We start from the raw sequence: 19791 nt of genomic DNA on the forward strand, positions 1-19791 counted from the left end.
GAGTTATAAAAAGTGAAGCCTTTTGGGGTTTGATACAACTTGGCCTTCATTGCTCTCAAGACATTTCATTGGTGTGAGATGCATATTTAGGGCTTACATTGACACTGTACAATACTGCACTGTAGATATTTTTACTCGGGATCCACAAAGTGATCCTCAGCATGTTTCAAACGTGAGAAAAATGTATATTTCCGTTCATCCAATGACTTCTGTGTCTCTGCAGATCCTTCTCCCATGGATTGGAAATCTGTGGCCGTGGCTCTTGGGGGCGTGGCCGTGTTTCAGCTGGGGATTGTCATAGGTCTGACAAGTGTCAGTAAGTATCTTCAACCCTGAGTATACTGACTGATAAAATAACTATTCTGTCTCCTTCAAGTTAATAAAATTCAGAGAAAAAGGAATATGCAGAGCTCAGATTCTTAAATCCCCAATGCTGGAGTTTGTGGTACTACCCCCCCTCATTCAGAGGTGGATGGTAACCAGTCAAGTGATGCTGTGTCTGCCCTGTCCACCCTCCTCTTGCATCTCCCACCCTTATGTAAAGGACGGGGTCAGGGGTTCCCCATCAGTGAAGGCTCTTTGGGATCTGTTGTAAGGAGAGCCTTCTTGCGGTCCATCATCTAGGGGATGTGGTTACAGAAGGGACGCCCCACTGGTTCTGGAAGTCTAGGCATCTCCAGGTTCCTGACTGCAAGGCTCTGAATGCTGATATTGGATGAACATGGCAGGTCCTTTAGATACAGGGCAGGTCACCTCCTGCATCCTTCATCACCAGCAGAGTCTAGTCTCAATCCCGGGATATAGTCACTGCAAACACTTCAGCATCTAGAAGCCCCAGGGCACTGAATGTGCTGTAGGCATCAGTTTGTATCCAGCCTTCATCTCATAATCAACTGCCCATCCTGAGTCAAAGTACCTTTGCTTTTTCTTCTCTGTACAGCAAAGCTCCATTGGAACTCTCCTCCGTACACTGTTTTCATGACAGGACAAAGCACAGGATGTGTGGCGGGACAGGCGGGACTGAGTTGTGCATCCTTGGCTATCATGTTTCTAAATGTACTTATGCAGCTGTTCGGTCCAGTTGCAGACTGGCTCAGGCCCACTGAGCATCAGACAGGCGTTTCTCCCCGGTGAATATTCAAGCTTAAATGTGCACTTTTCTTTACAAAGGATTCTAAAGCTAAGAGGGAATCTAAACCCCCCAATATATGGGTACCCTATATCATATGAACTCAGCAGTGTAACCCACAATGTGTGTACAGCCAGGGTGAACGGAGGGCACTATTCATGACACATACACAGATTTACCTCACAGTGTCCCCATTGGGGTTCATGCAAGCATGCGTAATCCACTTTCATCATGCGTGAGTGCTGGTATCGCCTGGTCACCGGGGTAGTAACTGCTCATGTAACATGCATTAGCAACGCCAAGAGGTCTGGCTTGCACTTTGATTTACAAGGTAGACCCATTGGCTATGCCAATGCTTGTTATCAGTGCACTGAATGCAGGAATGTATCAAGCCAATGGCTGTGCTGAATCCAGGAGCGGTCTGGGAGCAGGATGACGGGAACACCGGGTCAGATACAAGATGGATAGCGGCCTGAATGTCTTGGGAGAACCAGAGTTCTGGACAGTCATCCTGCAGTGAGATTGTGAAGCCGAAGCCTGGAGCAGAATGAAAAGCAACCAAGGGTCATGTTCAAAAACAGCATGACCCCTGTGGCAGGATGAGCAAGAGCATCGATGAATGATGAAATCTAGATTGCAGCCGGACCTCTCACAAGATTGAAACTTCAGATCCCCATCTTGGAGGCCATGCTGATGTAAAAGATATTAGGCAGCCATCTTAGGGACAGGCTCGCCTTAGAGATGAGGCTAAACAATAGAAAAATCCATACTGCAATAACAAAACTATATGTACAGCATGCATGGATGCCACTTCTCAGTGCTGTGACTCACTTCTTTTTCTCTCTTCTGTCTCTCTCGTTATCTCTCCTCTGTGCCTCTATCTCTGTCCCTACACTCAGTGCTTCTGGTATTCAGCTCAAATGCATCAAGCTTCCTCTTTTTGTAACAACTCACCTTCCCCCTTGTTCTCTGAACCCATAAATAAGCAGATAATTAGAAGGTATAACAGGTTTGTGGGGTGTGAGAGCATCACCTCTTGTTCCCTCTTGTGAAGTTCAGGGAGGTCTCAGTCGACAATAAGGAACCACAAGCAGTCCTCCTGATTCCCACTGAGGTCTGTGTTGTATCAGTGAGTGTGGGGAGGTCTCCAGCAGTCTAAATGGGACTGATGTTGGAATTTTTAAGCCTCAGTACCTTTCCTCCATTGCATTATATTCCTTAACCAATGATTGTGCACATAGTCGAAGGTTCCTTTTTAAATGTAAATGAAGTCCCTCTTTAATCAATAGGAATGTTCAATAAATCATGAAAATAAAAATGCATTTCAAGTTACCATGAATCAATACATAAAAAAGAAACGTCCTAAGCCATATAGTTAGTGTTTTATGGGTAGAAAGGAAAAATTGACAGAATAAATATTGTTTGATCCTACAAGTGCCATGGAAGTAGTTTGTGAGTAGGAGTTATTCTGTATTATTTCTCATCCACTCCCTGCTCATCACCTGTTTATATCTAATTGTTAGCAATTGAAAGACATTGGTTATCTCATACCAACCCACCTACATGGATTTTATTCACTCTGTTATTCAGTGTTCAAAGGTTACTTCTGGACTCCACTGAGCTCTTCAGCCACTTGCCTCAGTCCACAGACTTTCATGAATTCTGGCTTTGTCTTTGAGGATATCCAGCTGACGTCAGAGGAGTTAAAGGACCACGTGTGTGAAGATTCTAAAGGTAGAGACACTCACTCAATTCAAGTCAATTCAAATAATGGATTAATTTGGTAGAGTCCCAGTAACGAGGATAAGGAACAAGGCAACACAATTTACAATAACATTAAAATCATATAAAACCAAATCACAAATTTAAAAAGCAATGTGAATTTATTGATGTAGCTTGTTTAGCGAAATACTTTGTGAATCACAAACATTCTTGTTAAGTAACAACATCTCAAGTTATGAAAAGCTGAGAAGATGAGTAGAACTTGCTGTAAATCTTGAGTCCCAAGCTTGCAAACACCATAAAAAGGTAATTCAAAGAGTAAAAATAAATCTATGTAATTCATGTTTATAATTTTCAGTTGACAGATGTTTTGAAGAAATTCGTAGTGCTCAGTTAATGTACATTAGGTAAGTAAAAGTTTATTTGCAGAGCTAATAAAATCATTGCATGCAGCTGGTAAAAATTGAATATCTATACAATGGTAACTGACAGATCTCAAACAAGATGCGTGAGACCGACGGTAATGATAGTGCTTAGAATAATAAGAAATTATGCTTAACTTAAAGCACGTAAAACCTCATGGGTACGTTTCTAGTTAAAATGCCACTTTGCGGACAGATGAACTTGCTGCATGTGAGACTGTAAATGGCCTTATGTCGCTGTAATACCTTTGTTTGCAGATGTACAGTATATGTACAGAGCCCTTAAAGTGCGTACTTATTTTTAATCTAAAGTGTGTGTGTGGAGCTCTTTAAAATACATCCTAATCACCTCCAGTCTGTATCCTGAGGCTGGTGGCTTTAAAGTGCATACTAAATGTAATTATAATGTGTATGTCTGGAATTCTTAAAGCGCATACTAAATTTAATTATAAAGTGCGCGTCTTGAACTCTTAAAGCGCATACTAAATGTAATTATAAAGTGCATGTCTGGAACTCTTAAAGCGCATACTAAATGTAATTATAAAGTGCGTGTCTGAAACTCTTAAAGTGCATACTAAATGTAATTATAAAGTATGTGTCTGGAAATCTTAAAGTGCACACTAGTCGTATCTGTTCTTATTCCTGGTGCCATTCAGCTTCTTCAATGCCAGTTTTTAAAATGTTGTTCCCTGGCAAGTTAGCGGGTTGGAGGCTCCACTCACCTAATGACTCACAGCTTGCCCGCAGGAGCGAATAAGAAGTTTCAAGAACATTGGCTTTAGTTGCTTTTTCCTTTGGTCCATGACTTGTGGACATGAGCAGAAGATGTGTAATACTGACTCTTGCTTGTAGCCACATAGGCTGCAGCCTGGGTTGGACGGCCAACACTTCCAGGATGTTGTGAGATCTTTAGTGTCTATATAATCGAAGCGCTATAACATGAACTGGTGTTTTAAGGCCGGGGAGACGTGGGCTAGCAGGTGCTCCGGGGGCTCCAGGCGTGCCCTCTCTTTGCAAGATGGTTCTTATCATGTGGATGGGACAGGTATTTGGTTGCAGAATTAGTTACTCTGCTGAAAGCTGCTCCTTCAATGTTGATGGCCCATGCATCTCAAATGTCTAATTCCTATATTGCCTGTTCTAAATATTCTCTTAAGTTGTTTTTGTTTGTTCTTCAACTGTTCCTCCATTCCCATCCACCATAGATCATTTAGGCAGCCCTTCTAAGAGGCACACAGTCTCCAGCATAATTTAACAAAGGTGCTCATTCTTTGTAATTTTTTATTTTTTAAACCAGATTTGAAACAAAGTTGGGCTGGAGATGATGATTTTAGTAAGGAGAAGACTGATTTAAAGGCTCTTGTTTGTGGCTTTTTGAGCATTTCCGTTTCCCCACCATGCATAATTCCTATACCAAATGCCATTGTTGGAATGAATCAGTTGCCATCACAGTTAGTAGGTGACCGAATGAGGGGCAACTGAGTTTCTTGTTCAGCTGTTTAAGAGCAAAGTAATGAATGTGCTTTTGCCTATAAGGCAGATTGATGGTGTTTAAAGGACAACTGGTGCCCCAAATTGATGCCCAAGTACTTATATATGGCCACTACCTCGACCTTTTGTCCTCGATGAACCGAGTGAATGACTTATACTTGGTATCAACCAGACGGGCCACTTTGGTTTTCTTTAGGTTCAGCTCAAGTCTTGAAGGTCCATATGGGATTTTACTGCATTGATAGAACATTGCAAGCCAATTGGTGTTTGGCTCAGGAGGACAATATCATCGGCGTATTGTAGGCATACTATCTTCTCTGTTGCCAGGTTGAGGAGATGGCTTTTCTCTTCTGGAAGATGATTTTCTAGGTCAGCAAGGTATGAATTAAACAAATTCATTCATTGTGCTGATTTTTTTTGTGACATTGCTGCTGTCCCCTTTTTTAACCTGAGCCCAAGTTCCATTGTACAGTGGTATAATTGTCATTAGGAGGTTTCCTGGGATGCCCCATGCTGCCAATTCTGTCCAGAGAGGGCCATGCGGGACGCAGTCAGAGGCCGATTTGAGGTACATAAAGCACGCAAACAGCCGGGTTTTGCGCTGTTTTGCCTTTTCGGCTAAGATGGTAAGAGCTGTTAATAGGAGCATCTACATGCCTGGCCTTAGCCCCGTTTGTATTTTTGGTATCAGATTTTCTTTCATTGACCGATGCTTGCAAGTCTTGAAGTAGCCATGAGACATACAGTTTTGTTTCAATGTCAGTAAGCACAGTTAACCTATAAGTGCTTGGCAAGGATTGACTTCCATTCTTAAAAATTATTTGAAAAATTTGTCCTTTCCAAGAATCTGGAATGATGTGGGTGCAAAAAATTTGATTGAAAAGGGGTACTAGGTAACTCGTCCAGTTTTTTAAAGATTTTCTGTACTTGCTTGATGTTAGTCACGGGTGCCACTATTTGCGAGTTGGTGTTTGTTGTAGGCTGCATTTTGGCGTGATGGGCATGGTTGATCATTGTACTCTGGATTTCTTCGGGATTGGATTGGTTTCTGTGTGTTACAGAATAGTAAATAAATTTGAAGATTAAAATTCAATTTGTGGGTAAAAAAACAAACTTTCTCCAATTTGTTAGGGGGGACATACCAATTGAAGGTAAAAGAAGGTAGAAGAAGGAAATTTCAAACTGGAAATCATTTCTAGGATTTCTTCACACTTTCTTTGAATAATGAACCTTAGTAAATTAGTGGAAAACAAAAAGACAATCCGCTATAGATGTTACCCGTGTTAATTCGTCAACATGACATCCTCAGCATAAAAATCAATATGTATATATTCATTACCAAGGGCAGGAGATATTTTGCACACAGTAATTAATATATTGGGGAAATCATAACTGTACAGCTAACAGAAGAAGTGTACTACAACCTTGTTTTAATACCTCAAGTGTAGAAGTTCTATGCATGAAGTTGTGGTCACACCCAGGAGCAACTGGAACAAAATATCAGTACTGAGAGAACTGAGTGCACTCAAGAGGTACTTGGAGATTTGTAGAGAGGGCACCTTATGCCGCAAGATGTTTCTGTTGACTTTATCAAAGGCTGTAGAGAAAATAAATAAAGGTAACATAAATTGGCTAACCTTTACTTCCAATGTAATCCTCATATATAAACTGAACTGTCATGATGCGAAGGTTAACATTGGAATAATCGAGGCCCATGCTCAGAAGTACATATTCACACATAAGAACAATGTCACATCACCACTATTAAATTCCCCCATCATGAACTCTCTATCATCCCCGGAACAAAAGTATGTGGTCAGGCAGGCTCTAAAACCAAGGCCGGAGATTACAAATTGACAGGTCACAGGTGGAATAATGTGTAGCCGCAGACAAATGCCGAACAGGAGTCTAAGATCATTCCCCCGGATAGGTGCAGCAACACCACAATGGTCCGTGAAATTGCCCCCAAAAAAACACACATGGCCAGAGTGGTGTGCACATTCCCCAACACACCATAAAGTCAGATGCCACATGAAGTTAGCAACACTTAGCCAATCAGAACACAGCAACACACAGCAACCACACGGCCCTCAGGCCGGACCTCTGGACATGTACTTGCTGGCCCATATTGTGTCCACGCAAGGTTGAGATCCACCTGCATTTGTTATCAGGACCTTAATTATGACTCCAAGACAGCTGTGTACATTCTTCACCCCAAAAAGGAATGTTGTATTTGTTTTATGGTTGTATTTTAAGACAGTCCTCAGACCCTGGTTCTGTAACTGTTTTCCTGGCCGTAGTGTTCAATTAAAAAAAACTGTTCCTAGTTTGCCAGATGCCCATTGTCTTTCGTTTTTTAAAGGTAAATTAACATTCAAGCAACACTAGCAAAGGTAAACAGTTTCTTCTGAAACTTATTTTTTCCAGCTGTCAAGTATTTTCTAATGTTCAAACACATCTTGCCTGTAGAACTGGAGCAGAAATTTATTTATTGTGTCTATCAAAATGATTTCTAATTTGGGTTTATGAATAGTCCTGGACGGAGTTCACGGAGTTGCAATTCACGGAGCTCCACAAAGTCCCCAAAAAACTCTGCTGTGATATGTGGAGTTCTGCAAGTGGCAAAGTCCGTTAGGTTGCGTTGTTCGATCTGATTTTTAGGTCCACGTGTTTGTCCCACGCTGACAAATCAATGTGAATGGCTCAAGAGGGTGCTGCTTCTTTATTGCCACTCAAGTTGATTTTCTACTCGAGTGGCAGCTACCTCAACGTGAACGGAACGTTTCTCAACGCGAGCGATTGCAAACATCTGCGACTTCCCACTTTGAGAAACCTTGCAGGAGGTGGTCTTCAGTAAGATTTTTCTTGCTCGCACTCGCCAACTCACCGTTGACCAGCACTAGCGAGATAAAAACTCTACTGTGCTCCAATACATGAAGTTCACCACCCACCCCTATATTTTAATAGGGATAGTTAAGCTCTTTTGCCAAGAACCAGGAACCTTATCAAGATTTTAACATGCCTTGAATAGTGGTGTCAAAAAGCTTGCCTTTCAATGACTACAGTAACCTCATGTAGCTTTTCTTTTCATTTTATGACATTGGAATTGATCTTTTATATAGTTTGGAGCTAGTACTTTTCAAAACAATACACTGAAAATATGTATCCTTCCTAAAATGAGCAGTAGAGATCACAGAGTGTCAAACTCCTGAGGCCCATTTCTTGTAGTTTCTATTTGTATTCTCTTGAGAGCCCATTTCAGTAGCTTAATTTCTTTGAATCAATTAAAATCTTTCTTATGGAACTGAAAGCTAATCAAACTATTTAACACATGTTTACATTGCCATACTTTCTCAAGAGGATAAATGTCACTATTAGATTTCTTTGTGCTTAAGTTTACATTTGAAATCATTTTGTATCCAAGACATCCCTGGGACACATTTATATAGAATACAATGATACACAAATGTAACAATTTCCTTAGCTAAAGAATGAGATCTGCTAATCAGAAAATGAGAATATTGTGAGACAGGAACAGTTTCCGTCGAGATGACAAGTTTAAACAAAGAGAGTTTTAAATACAAAATACAATAGAAGTTTTAATATTATTAATACATTTCCTCAGCTGGGCAGATCTCTGATACAAAGAACATTTGTGTAAGATTTAGGCGTGATCACATGAAGTCATCTCCTTTCACACATGTCTTTACACTGGAAGCCTATTCATAGAGAAGCAAGTTTAAGATTGGTTTAGGAAGTTTTTTGAGTTCCCAATGTGGGTCAGGTGGTTCATAATTAATAGAAAATATAACATTCTTTGTTAATATAGGACGTTTGCATTATGAGAAGGCCTCACAAAAGTCACAATCGAAACACTTCTGCTGAGCTAAAGCAGTTTGGAATTTAACACTAGCAAATCAAACAAGTGCGGGTCATACAAAGTTTAGAAAGGAAAATACAAGTTTAAAATTCAGCATTTGGTTAGTTCAACAATTCACCCATAAGGGTTGTTAATTAAATGAAGTTTATTTTTATCAACGTCTCTAGCACAAACTAAATATGCAAATTTGTATATGGCCACCACAGACATTTATGGGGCATTTATGGGGCACGCCTTTTGCATAGCAGATCACGCCTGCATTTCCCTTCGTTTGTCCAGGGGAGTGTCATCTTCTATTTGTTTTGTAAATGCACACCTGACTGTTTAATCTTTTTACCAATTGGTGCCCAGTCTCATGCAGTTACTCTTCACTTGGAATACAGGGAAGCCTCACAACCTCTGCTGCCCCAATGGTCCACTTACGCCCAGTACTGATCAGTGGACCGACCTGGAGACAACAGCTGTGTTACATCCTGCATGCAATTAGCATAGACAGGCCACTATAATGGTGCACCACTTGCTCCCCCAAATACAGGCAAGGAAGTGAGCGCCACAGTGATCCCAGGACTCTGCCCCTCCCTGGGAGTGCTATGAATGTACAGCACGGGAATTTTCACACTGGCTTTAGTTACAATGGCAGGGTGGACTCTGAGCATGATGTTTGAAGGAGTGCAGCTGTGTTGCCAGCTCCGCACTCCACTTGGAGCATGGAGTTCTCGCAAAACTCTACCAACTTACACATGGTGGAGTTTTCTCTTGCATGTGGCTTGCCATCATTAAGTTGGCGTGCAAGAATTTGCATTCTGTAGCACTGGGCACTAGAACTCTTCCCGACCAGATTTCTCAATGCGGGTGGTCTCAACAGTTTGTGTTGCGAAAGCTTCAGTTCAAGTAGAAAATCTACTCAAGCGGCAGAAAGAAGCAGTGCCCTCTGGCATGCCGTGTTGTGTTGTTCGAGCTGATTTTACAGCACAGAAGAAAATGCTGGTGCTGAATATCAGCACAAACAGTTTGACATGCCCAATTCCACTTGCTTGTGGTACTCCATGGAAACTAGCTGAGTTTTTGTATTCTGCCCATGCCTAGTAGAGAAGTTCTTGGGCCGAACTGGACAATTTAAACTTTGAAAGAGACTTTACATCATTTTTACACAGCATGAAACTTGCAGGTCAGTTCCAAGTCCTGTGATTCAAGATGGATGTTAAAAACATTTTTTTAGCCATAGTCCAACCAATCACATTGCCTTAAACTTTGAAAATGTGATAGCCAGGATTGGCTCACAAGTTTATATGGCTGAGATATACAAAACTTTTAGTACCCATCAGGAATCTTTTTTAAATGCAAATATCTCAAAATCTACTGAATAGATTTACAGCAAATCAAAAAAGCTCACTATTTGAGTAAAGTTCTCCTGTTCGTGTCATGTTTGGTGTGAATCTGTTAAGTGGTGTGGTGTTTGCTCTATTTATTAACATAATTTCCTTTGGGATTGGAAATTGGAAGTGATAAACTTTTGACCTCTCCACTTATGTTTTTTCCTATGGATGGATCTTGAAAAACACTGCATGCCGACACTTAGTTGACTGATTGCCAATTTTAATCCAAATCAATCAACAAAGTCGAAGGTTTTAGGCAAAGCATAAAATGCCTTTGCCAAGAAATCCATACCTCAAACATAACTACTATATGTAAATATATCATCATGTTTTTCAAAGCAAATCCCTCCCACTTCAGTTCATTAAAACCCTTCTTTTCCTCCTCTCAGGCTCCCTGTGTCAGATCTGCCCCTACAGCTGGATTCTTTTAGGAGGCAGGTGCTATTTCTTCTCTGAGGAATTCAAATCCTGGAATTCGAGTCAGGAATACTGTGCCTCCCGATTCTCAGACCTCATAACCATTGATGACCAGAATGAAATGGTAGAGTATGGGGTCTATGGTGGGTTCTTCTGGCTTCCTATAGCTCATTGGGCCGAGGCATTCTATAACAGCCGGAAGACTGTTCCATTTGGGGCTGTAGACCTTGTGTTGTAAGATGATAGCTGGTAATCGTCATCAACGATGGACACACTGAGAGAGAAATATGTGCCTAACATAGCAGTGTGATGTCAAAGGGATATGTTAAAAATTTAAGTTTTGTGATGGTAGAGCATTAGTGATCTGTTGTATCAGTCTCACTTTAATGTCAGATCCCTAATGAGATTTGTGTTTAGCAACTTCAAACCTATCTCCAACATCACTGTCTGCACGATTATAAACATGTAAAAAGCAAGCAAAGCAGGTCCAGGGGACAAATACAGGGAGAGGGAGGTGGAACCTTTTGGAATATATCAAAAGCTCAAACAATACTGAGTAGATTCTGTGCACATGTAATTGAGATGAGAATGAGACTGGTAGTAGGACTCTTATAGGTGTGTACTAAAATAAAATAAGACTTATAATCGTGGTCTCATAAACACCTATGCAAGCAAGTCTATGCACAATGCAACTATAAATATATAGTGGAACAACATATGTTTACATTACAGATGCACAAAAGAAGGAAAACAGGGGACACTGAAGTGTTACCTCTAATGCTTCTTTACATCTAGGATTTAGTTGAGACAGTGGCGAAGAACTCATTGTACACGTGGATCGGCTTAAGGTACAGTGACATCACAATGGATTGGAGGTGGATGAATGGATCCAGACTGCAGACTGGGAGGTAGGGTTGTGGCTGTATCTCTTCCATTCACTTACCCTAGGCTGTGCTAGTGAAGACTCTCTTAACTCCAGTTTCTTATTGAATAACAACAGCCATGAGGGGGTCTGATCTTTCTGGGTAAACAACAACATAAGAGCGATAAAAGAGGGTTCAGCTCTGGCATTGCTGGAGAGACCTTGCACATGTACATACACAGTGGAAGACCACATAAAGAGACCAGGATGACATGCACTCTACACATTCACTCTAGAAGAAAGCATCAACTCCTTGAAGGGATGACTGATATTAAAAAAACAATCAATCCAAAAAAAATTGTAGAGCGCTACTCACCCATGAGGGTCTCAAGGTGATGGGGGAGGGGAAACGGGGGGGGCAGGGAGGGTCACTGATCGAACAACCATGTCTTGAGGTTCTTTCTGAAGACCAGTAGGTCTTTAGTTTTGCGAAGGTCGGTTGAGAGGGAGTTCCAGGTTTTGGGGGCTAGGTAGGAGAAAGACCTGCCTCCTGTGGTGGTGCGTTGGATGCGGGGGCTGTGGCTAGGACGAGGTCGGCTGATCTGAGGTTGTGTGTGGAAGTTAACTCTTTCATTGAGGTAGGTTGGGCCAGTGTTGTGGAGGGATTTATGTGCGTGGATCAGGATCTTGAATGTGATTCTCTTGTCTATGGGAGCCAGTGAAGGGATTTGAGGTGTGGTGAGATTCGTTTGTGGTGGGGGAGGCCAAGGACGAGGCGTGAGTTTGTGTTTGAGTTTGAGTGTGGTGCCGGCGTAGAGGGCGTTACTGTAGTCCAGTCTGCTGCTGATGAGTGCGTGGGTGACTGTCTTTCTGGTTTCTGGGGGAATCCATTTGAAGGATTTTTTTGGAGTGTGGAGTGTGTGGAATCAGGAGGTGGTTAGAGCATTGATTTGCTGTGTCATGGAGAGGGAGGGGTCTAGGATGATGCCAAGGTTGCGTGCGTGGTTTGCAGGGGTGGGTGCGGGGCCTAGGGCGGTGGGCCACCAGGAGTCATTCCATGTGGTTTGTTGGGGCCGAAGATGATGATCTCGGTTTTGTTTGAGTTGAGCTTGAGGTGATTAGTGGTCATCCAGTTGGCGGTGTCGAGGAGAGTGGCGTGTAGGTTGGTTTTGGCGGTGGTGGGGTTGCGGGTGAGGGAGAGGATGAGTTGGGTGTCATCTGCATAGGAGAGGATAGTGATTTTGTGTGCTCGGAGGATGTTGGCTAGGGGGATCATGTAGATGTTGAAGAGTGTGGGGCTGAGGGAGGACCCTTGGGGGACTCCGCAGGTGATCTTGGTAGTGTTGGAGTCGGAGGGCATTGAACCTACAGTAAACAATTAGATAAATCAGAGAGAGGTAGTGGCATAACAGCCAGAGCTGCCGACCTTGGAGCTGGGAAGGCAGATTTGAGTCTCGGTGTAAGCTGAACATCTTGTAATTCTGATCAAATCACGACTGGGACTCATTACGAGTGTGGTGGTCCTAAGATAGTCAGATCACTTCACTCCAAGTGATCAGACAGCCCACTTACAAACCTAGTGGGTGAACCCGCCAGGAGACCGCTGTCCCCCACCAAGAACATGGTTCCTGACCGCATGACGGCAGTTGGAGTTGTACGCAGCCAGGACGGTGCTGAACTCAGTGCCACCTGGCTGATTACAACTCCCCTTACTGCCAGCCTTTCAATGGTGGTCTGACCACCATGGAAAGGCTGGAGGCAAGGGTGTGCTGGTGGCCAAAGGTGGGGCATGCCATGAATGGCATGGGCAGTGCAGGGCCCCCCCCTGCCCACCACCATCGGAATATGCAGATAGTGTGCATTCTGAGGGTGCTGCTCACCCCCCTCTGTGCTACGGGATAGGACTCAGCTCCCATTTGGCAGTCCAAATGAGGGACAGACAGTGTTATAATCGGGGCTTTGAACTACACATGCTTTCCAAAATTACTGTGTCCTTGTGTAACATAACATGCTCATATAAAGCGCTCCAATACCCTTGGGTCGAGTTTGCTATATATAAAACAGCAAAATAAATAATGTATGGCAGCTGTCGGAAAATGCTGTGTAGTCGCTGCTATCAATAAGTTTGATTGCAAGCTGTAGTAACATCAGAACACCTGCATATGCATCCCACAGCCCCCCATCTGCTTTATGTTACATGTCAACAACCCATCTAATCACTTTATAGCTCTGGAAGGGATACAGAGCTTGAGGCAGGACTGGTGGGGGGCAAATCTTATAGCACAGCAAACATCAACAATTGGTTTGTTTTCCACTGAGGGCATCCAGTTGACAACCTAGACAACTATAGGAAGCTAGAAGATAGTACACTTATATTTATACTTGTTTTGCACCAAATTTGCGGCATTCTTTTATTCAAATTCGATGCAAAACTAACTCCATATTTATACTTTGGCACTAGACCCGTCTGGCGCCGAATGTATGGAGTTAAAGTCATTTTTTGGACGTGGAAACCTACTTTGCGTTAATGAGATGCAGAGTAGGCGTTCCTATGCAAAAAATGACTATGGCTTTAGCGCAATATTTATCCCCCTGTGCTAAAATCAGGCACAGGATGGAGGAGGGGTAAAACAATTTTCTAACTCCTGGTTCAGGGCAGGCATTAGGGGACCTGTGGGCCTATTTCCATGATGGAACACCATGGAATAAGCCCACAAGTGCCCTCCCCAGGCCCCATGGACACCCCAGCCCACACCAGAGGGACAGCGGAGGATGGGGGACCCTATCCCAGGTAAGTATAGGTAAGTATTATTTTTTTTAAGTGCCATTGGGGGCCCTGTAATGGCCCTCCTACATGGCACTGGGTGCAATGGCCATGTCAGGGGACCCTGGTCTCCTGTGCTGGCCACTGGGGTGGTGGGCATGGCTATTGTCTTCTAAGACAAGAGTCATGTGGCATGGTTGGTTTTGCTTCAGAAAATGACTCCAGGCAGGTTTGAGTCATTTTATTTTACTCTAACCTGCCTAGTGTCATTTTTTATTGCAAACCCCCCTTTCTTCTATAGCGCCAGCCTCACCCGACTAACATGATGTTTGTTATGCTAGCCTACCCTTTGCACTGGCTTGCACCATTCCAGAAATATGGTGCCCCCGGCTGGTGCACAGAAATGGTGCAAAATGGTGCTAAACTTTTTGGTGCAAAACTGCATTAGTGCAGTTTTCACCAAAAAATATAAATCATGGCCTTAGCTACATAAACCCAAGGAAAGAAACTCTTTTTTGAAGTACAAAACCCATCATCCATGAAACTTTGAGGGTCAATTTACCTTATAAAAATATATATTCTTCATTTGAGAATGGGATAAGGTGCTTTGAAGTTATCAGAACACTGTACAGCAGACAGGTGACAACCCCAATTAAAGGATGGTGGTTACATGACACATAGATTTAAAGACAGTATTAAACTTTACAAATGGTGGGTTACAAAGTACATGAGTTTACATGAAGTTGAACTGTTATGGAAGGCAAGCCAATTACTTGCCCAGATGAGCTCTGTGATTGTGGCTCTACCTATCTTACGTAAAACTAAGTAAGACAAGGGAGTTATATCAACTTCCAGTGGGAGAATCAGAGGAGAAACTGCAAATGTATCCCCCATTTGCTGTGTCTGCAGAGACATTTTACACGTTAAAAACATTTTTTCAAAGAGTCAGAACTTTCAATAAAGACATTTCTTGAAATATAGTTCTCCAAGAGATTGTTCAGGCAGTCAGCCAAATGTACACACACATATGGTGTCCCTTTGGCACAATTGTTATTGATCAATTGATTCAGAAGAAAAATACCCGGATTTTACAGGACTGGAGCTGGACTAGATGTAACACTGGAATGCTCCTTCATTACCACCATACATGTTAAAATGTACTCTACAACCAGGCCAGCTTTTGACATGTGTAAATGCATAGTAAATGGCACAGAATAATGTAAAGTATAAATTGCATAAACATATGTGCTTTCATAAAATAATTAGACTGCAGTCCAATATATATATATTTTTGGAGAAAATGAAAAAGATGCATTTGATGTGGGCAGATTTAGAGTGTTGTTAGGGTTCCAGATGTGCTCCAACAAGATCAACTCTCACCCGAGCCTTAGGAGCTGATCACAGTTTCTATCTCTGTTTTGCACAATTTAGTCAAACCTCTAAGCTTGTGAGTGATTGGTTTTGACCTACACTGGGTGCCTCCTGGTAATGAGCCAAAGCCATACTTCTCTGAAGAGCTCTGGGAGTGAAACACATATGTCAAGAGTACTTCACTGTCGAAGTCTGAGATCTAAATACATGTGTCGAGAGTTTCTTTTATTCATTACAGATTGGCTTGGATGGAATTTTATCACTCCAGAGCTGTAATACTGCACGTGGAGTGGTAAAAGCGTTTGTAATTTTTAAGCTTGCCATGGATAGCAAGGCTTAAAGACTTTGCTGTAAAAATTTTAAAAAGCTTTGTGCCTTTCTAGTTTGGCGTGCATGGCACTTTCTTAATCAAATGCTTAAACACTCTGCGATAAAAATAGACATTTGCGGTGAGCAGTTTTAGAGTGTGAAGGGTGTTGTGGAGTGCTCCACATGAAGGAGCTGCTCTCCACCTATGGGAACTACCCAGAGTTGCTTGCTTCCTGTTTTGCTTAATTTGTGCGGCACACTAAGCCTGAAAGGGTATTGTCTTTACACATAGATATTGACTGAAAATACCAAACGTTTAAGTAACATTATTATAGTTAGGATAATTTTTCAGTAACAACAACAACATTTTGACCGAATAAAAACAACACAGAAATTTAGCAGTTATAGTTACCTGAGCTAACTATAACTTCACCCCCACCAGGCACTGCTTGTGACCTCACATTACATCATATGACCTCTCAAATTACATAATCGCTGTATCACTGTCAGGGGATGGGGATCTTGGCACTGGTGGTGTTGGGATTGAAAGGGGTGATGTTACTTTTAGGGGGTGAGAAGCTTGGTTATGATGTTGTTGTGGATGGAAATTTGAACAATGGTATCACTGTGAGGTCATGGGAAGGTCGCTACAGTTGTACGGGAACCTCCACCCTGGCTTCAGTGTGTTTAGCTGGGAAGACTGGGCTAGTGATGTTATGAGACAAAGTTGGCGCTGGAGTCAATGTACAGGGAGGAGATAGGAAGGAGGTGATTCAAGCATTAGAAGTTAAAGCATGCAGCAAAGGACCTGTGAGGAAACACACAGCTGTGCACTGTTAAAAGCCTGAAAGTGACTGCACTGTGAAGAAGATTCACAGATCTCTTAGAAGTAAGGAATGGATACTGACAGAAACATGAAATTACGGAGCTCTCAAGTGTCCTGCTTGACTAGCTCATCAAGCCAGGGTTTTGTTTGTATTCTGGGACTTTAAGTTCTGATTTTATTATGGGATAAAGAAGACTACAAGTCCCATAATGCAAAGGCCAACCCGGAACTGGATAAGGCCGTCATGACCCTGGTGTTGAAAGCTATTGGTGGCAGAGGGATGGAAAGGGAAGAGTAAGTGGGGTTGGAGTGGAGGAATGTAGGATAGTCGGTACAGGCATTAGTGCAGTTTTCACCAAAAAGAGTGGTGAAAAACAATACAACAGAACCATAGAGATAATACTCAGAAGACTGGAAGGAGCACGAAAGGTTAAAAGTAGTGATATACATAGGAGGTGAAAGGTGAGGAGTATGGAAATATCAGTCAAGGAAGAAGAGACACATAGACACTGATAAGAGTGGAATAAGGGCCTAGAGTTTGGGAGAGAGCTTGACGGGCAGGCGAGTAAGAGGAAAGTAGAAGAGTGATGAAGATAGGTAAGAGAGGGGCTGGGTAGTTCCAGTGCATGCGAACATCAGTGGAGAGTAGAGGGGATAAGGGGTGAGTTGTGGGATAATGAAAGGCGAATAGTGGAGAAACACAAAGGAAACAAGCAGACGGGACTATGGATATATACAAGGAAAGACAACGATAAACTGGAAAAATGGGAAGAGTATGGGAAAGTGAATAGGAGAGAGGAGGGAATGTGAAAAAGGCAAGGGGAGAAACAGGAAGTAAAGTAGGAGGAGATATGGTGGGAAAAAGAAACACCAATGGAGAATGGAGATGGGAAGTGAAGTGGAGAAATAGGAGTAGAGTGGAAAAGAGTGAACAGTGGATGCCAGCAATTGTGATGGAGGTAAAGCAAGAGAAGAAGGGGTTGAAGGAGGTCAAGAAGAATGCAGGGAGGGGGACGATGAAGACTTACATACAAGTATGGTCTTCAATAGCATTAGTGCAACAAGTGCAGTGGCACTGGAGTGTGAGGAGCCCTTTGCCTCTGAATTATGGTTGCTTTTTACTACCCATCCAGGGCAGAAGGGGAGCCAGTTTCAGTACTTACATTAGAGACCGAGGCCCCCTTCCTTTTGCCTGCACACTCCTGTGCAATGACATTTAAATGCAAAAGAACTAAATATGGATGCCACATTTCACAAACTGAAGCAGTCACTCTGCTCTTGATGCTCAATAAAGAGTGTATTTATAGGGTTGATTCAGAGAGAAAGTAAACAGGTCAATGTCTAGCTGATGGGCTGCCACTAGTATTGAGGAAAGGAGGGTATCCCCTCACCTGGCCTGAAATTCAAAAATTTGGTAGCACATATTCTATGTCCCACAGGAGGTGAGACCGTAGAGTATTTTTGGCACTTTGGAATAAAATCCTCAGTGGAAACGGTCCTTTCACTTGGAAATGTTTTTGTTTCATATGGCTGGATGCTTAGTCCATCTTACAATGACATACAAGGGTTGATCCCTCTTACATTGATATACAAGTGTTGATCCCTTTTACATTGACACTCAAGGGTTGACCCCTCTTACACTGACATACAAGGGTGGATCCCTCTTACATTGACATACAAGGGTGTTTCCCTTCTAGTTCATTGATTTTAGAATTGCCGTGCTCCAGACAGCCCCATGGATTAGCTTCATACATGGGGTTGTGCACAGAATCCACAGCCTAGTCACAGACATCACACCAGAGAAACATGTTGATTGTTCCTACAGTCCAGTTGCACCACATCTGCATTTTTCCATTGGTTTCTGTACTGTACATACTTAATATCTCTAGTTTGTTCTACTCTTAAATATTATATTTTTTACTAGCCTTACATTGAAAGACAATGGACGTGGAGGCAGATGTGGAGCCTTCAGAAGCAAAGAGATCCAACCTGATGACTGCATCACCAAGTCCAGGTGGATCTGTGAAAAGAAGGTGATCCAGACCTCATCCTGAGAAGTGGACGCTGATAGATTAGTGCTTTCCAGATAGCTTGAGAAATAAAAATGCAATCCATTTTTAATATCAACATTTATGATTTTACAATCTATTAAAGCTGACCAATATATATTTTTCAGACATTTCTTTTTGTATCTCAGAAGGATTGTCCAAGTGTCGGCGACAGCGCGTATTCCATTGGTTGTACTGTGCAAATCCCTTGTCCATACATATATGTGTTAATGAGAGATCATGACACATACATTAGATGAGCTGTTAACGTCCTGAATTCTACTGAGAATATATTTTCAACAAGCATCTGTTAGCCTGGCATACAAACATGCATTTATATACCAAACTACCCTTTCAAGCTGGAGTGGTAACAAAGGTAGTTGGAAGTGATGAATCATTGCTCTAGAACATGAGTTGAAATAAGCATTTTGCATCTAAAGAATTCTTTGTGTGGTCCTTTCCATGATCACAAATCCTCATGGCACAAGACGCTGAGGGTCAAATTAACCAAAGAGACATTTTAACTCAGTCAGTCACCGAGATCAATCACAGTCTGAGTAGAGATCAGAGGAAAGGTTGCAAACCTTAATTACATATACAGTAAAAAAACAAGCTTAAGTAAGCATTTAACTAATGAAACTGAAATGAAAAACAGTTAACAAAAAGAAGTCCTTTATTAAAGTACGGAAATGTGCACAAGAAGCCACCACTGCTGGAGAGAGTCCCTCTGCCTCAACAAAGCTCTGCATAAAAGGATTGCACCACTTGAGCAACAAAAATCCCCACACACCTACAAAGTAAGGTCTCTGTTTATGAAAGTTTGTGCAGGCAGCGCAGCAAGTCATCTTGCTGGGTTCTCCTGCATCAAAAGGACAGGGTAGAAATGTGCTGTGTAAGAAAGTGGAGTATTATGTGATGTGGGGATTAGCCCTCACCATGCAATACTCTCACGATTCCCCAAAGATGTTTTTTTGACTCACACTAGTAAATTCTTAGCTCAGGCCTAGTAGTCTGTCCTATCAGTGTGAGAAAGTAGCCTCTCTCTAGCCTTGTTACCCCCACTTTTGGCCTGTTTGTGGGTGTATGTCAGGGTGTTTTCACTCTCTCACTGGGTTCCTGCTAGCCAGGGCCCGGTGCTCATAGTGAAAAACCTATGTTGTCAGTGTGTTTGTTA

General features: G+C 42.3%; 1 protein-coding gene across 1 annotated transcript; it reads left to right on the top strand.

Moving 5' to 3' along the window:
* Positions 1–224: 224 nt before the first annotated feature.
* Positions 225–18681, top strand: LOC138275097 (killer cell lectin-like receptor subfamily F member 1). Its single transcript, XM_069219069.1, has 4 exons — positions 225–316; positions 10410–10561; positions 11233–11345; positions 18494–18681. The coding sequence occupies exons 1-4, from the start codon at positions 235–237 to the stop codon at positions 18621–18623; spliced, it is 477 nt and encodes a 158-aa protein (XP_069075170.1). The 5' UTR covers positions 225–234; the 3' UTR covers positions 18624–18681.
* The last annotated feature ends 1110 nt before the right edge of the window (positions 18682–19791 follow it).

Source organism: Pleurodeles waltl, chromosome 2_2 (assembly GCF_031143425.1).
Source record: "Pleurodeles waltl isolate 20211129_DDA chromosome 2_2, aPleWal1.hap1.20221129, whole genome shotgun sequence".
Classification (NCBI taxonomy): domain Eukaryota; kingdom Metazoa; phylum Chordata; class Amphibia; order Caudata; family Salamandridae; genus Pleurodeles; species Pleurodeles waltl.

Excerpts from the sequence above, each read along its gene's own strand:
- LOC138275097 (XM_069219069.1), top strand. The coding sequence starts at position 235 with ATGGATTGGAAATCTGTGGCCGTGGCTCTTGGGGGCGTGGCCGTGTTT. Across the intron at positions 10,562-11,232 it reads TTGATGACCAGAATGAAATG|GATTTAGTTGAGACAGTGGC; the intron begins GTAGAGTATGGG and ends CTTTACATCTAG. Across the intron at positions 11,346-18,493 it reads TCCAGACTGCAGACTGGGAG|CCTTACATTGAAAGACAATG; the intron begins GTAGGGTTGTGG and ends ATTTTTTACTAG.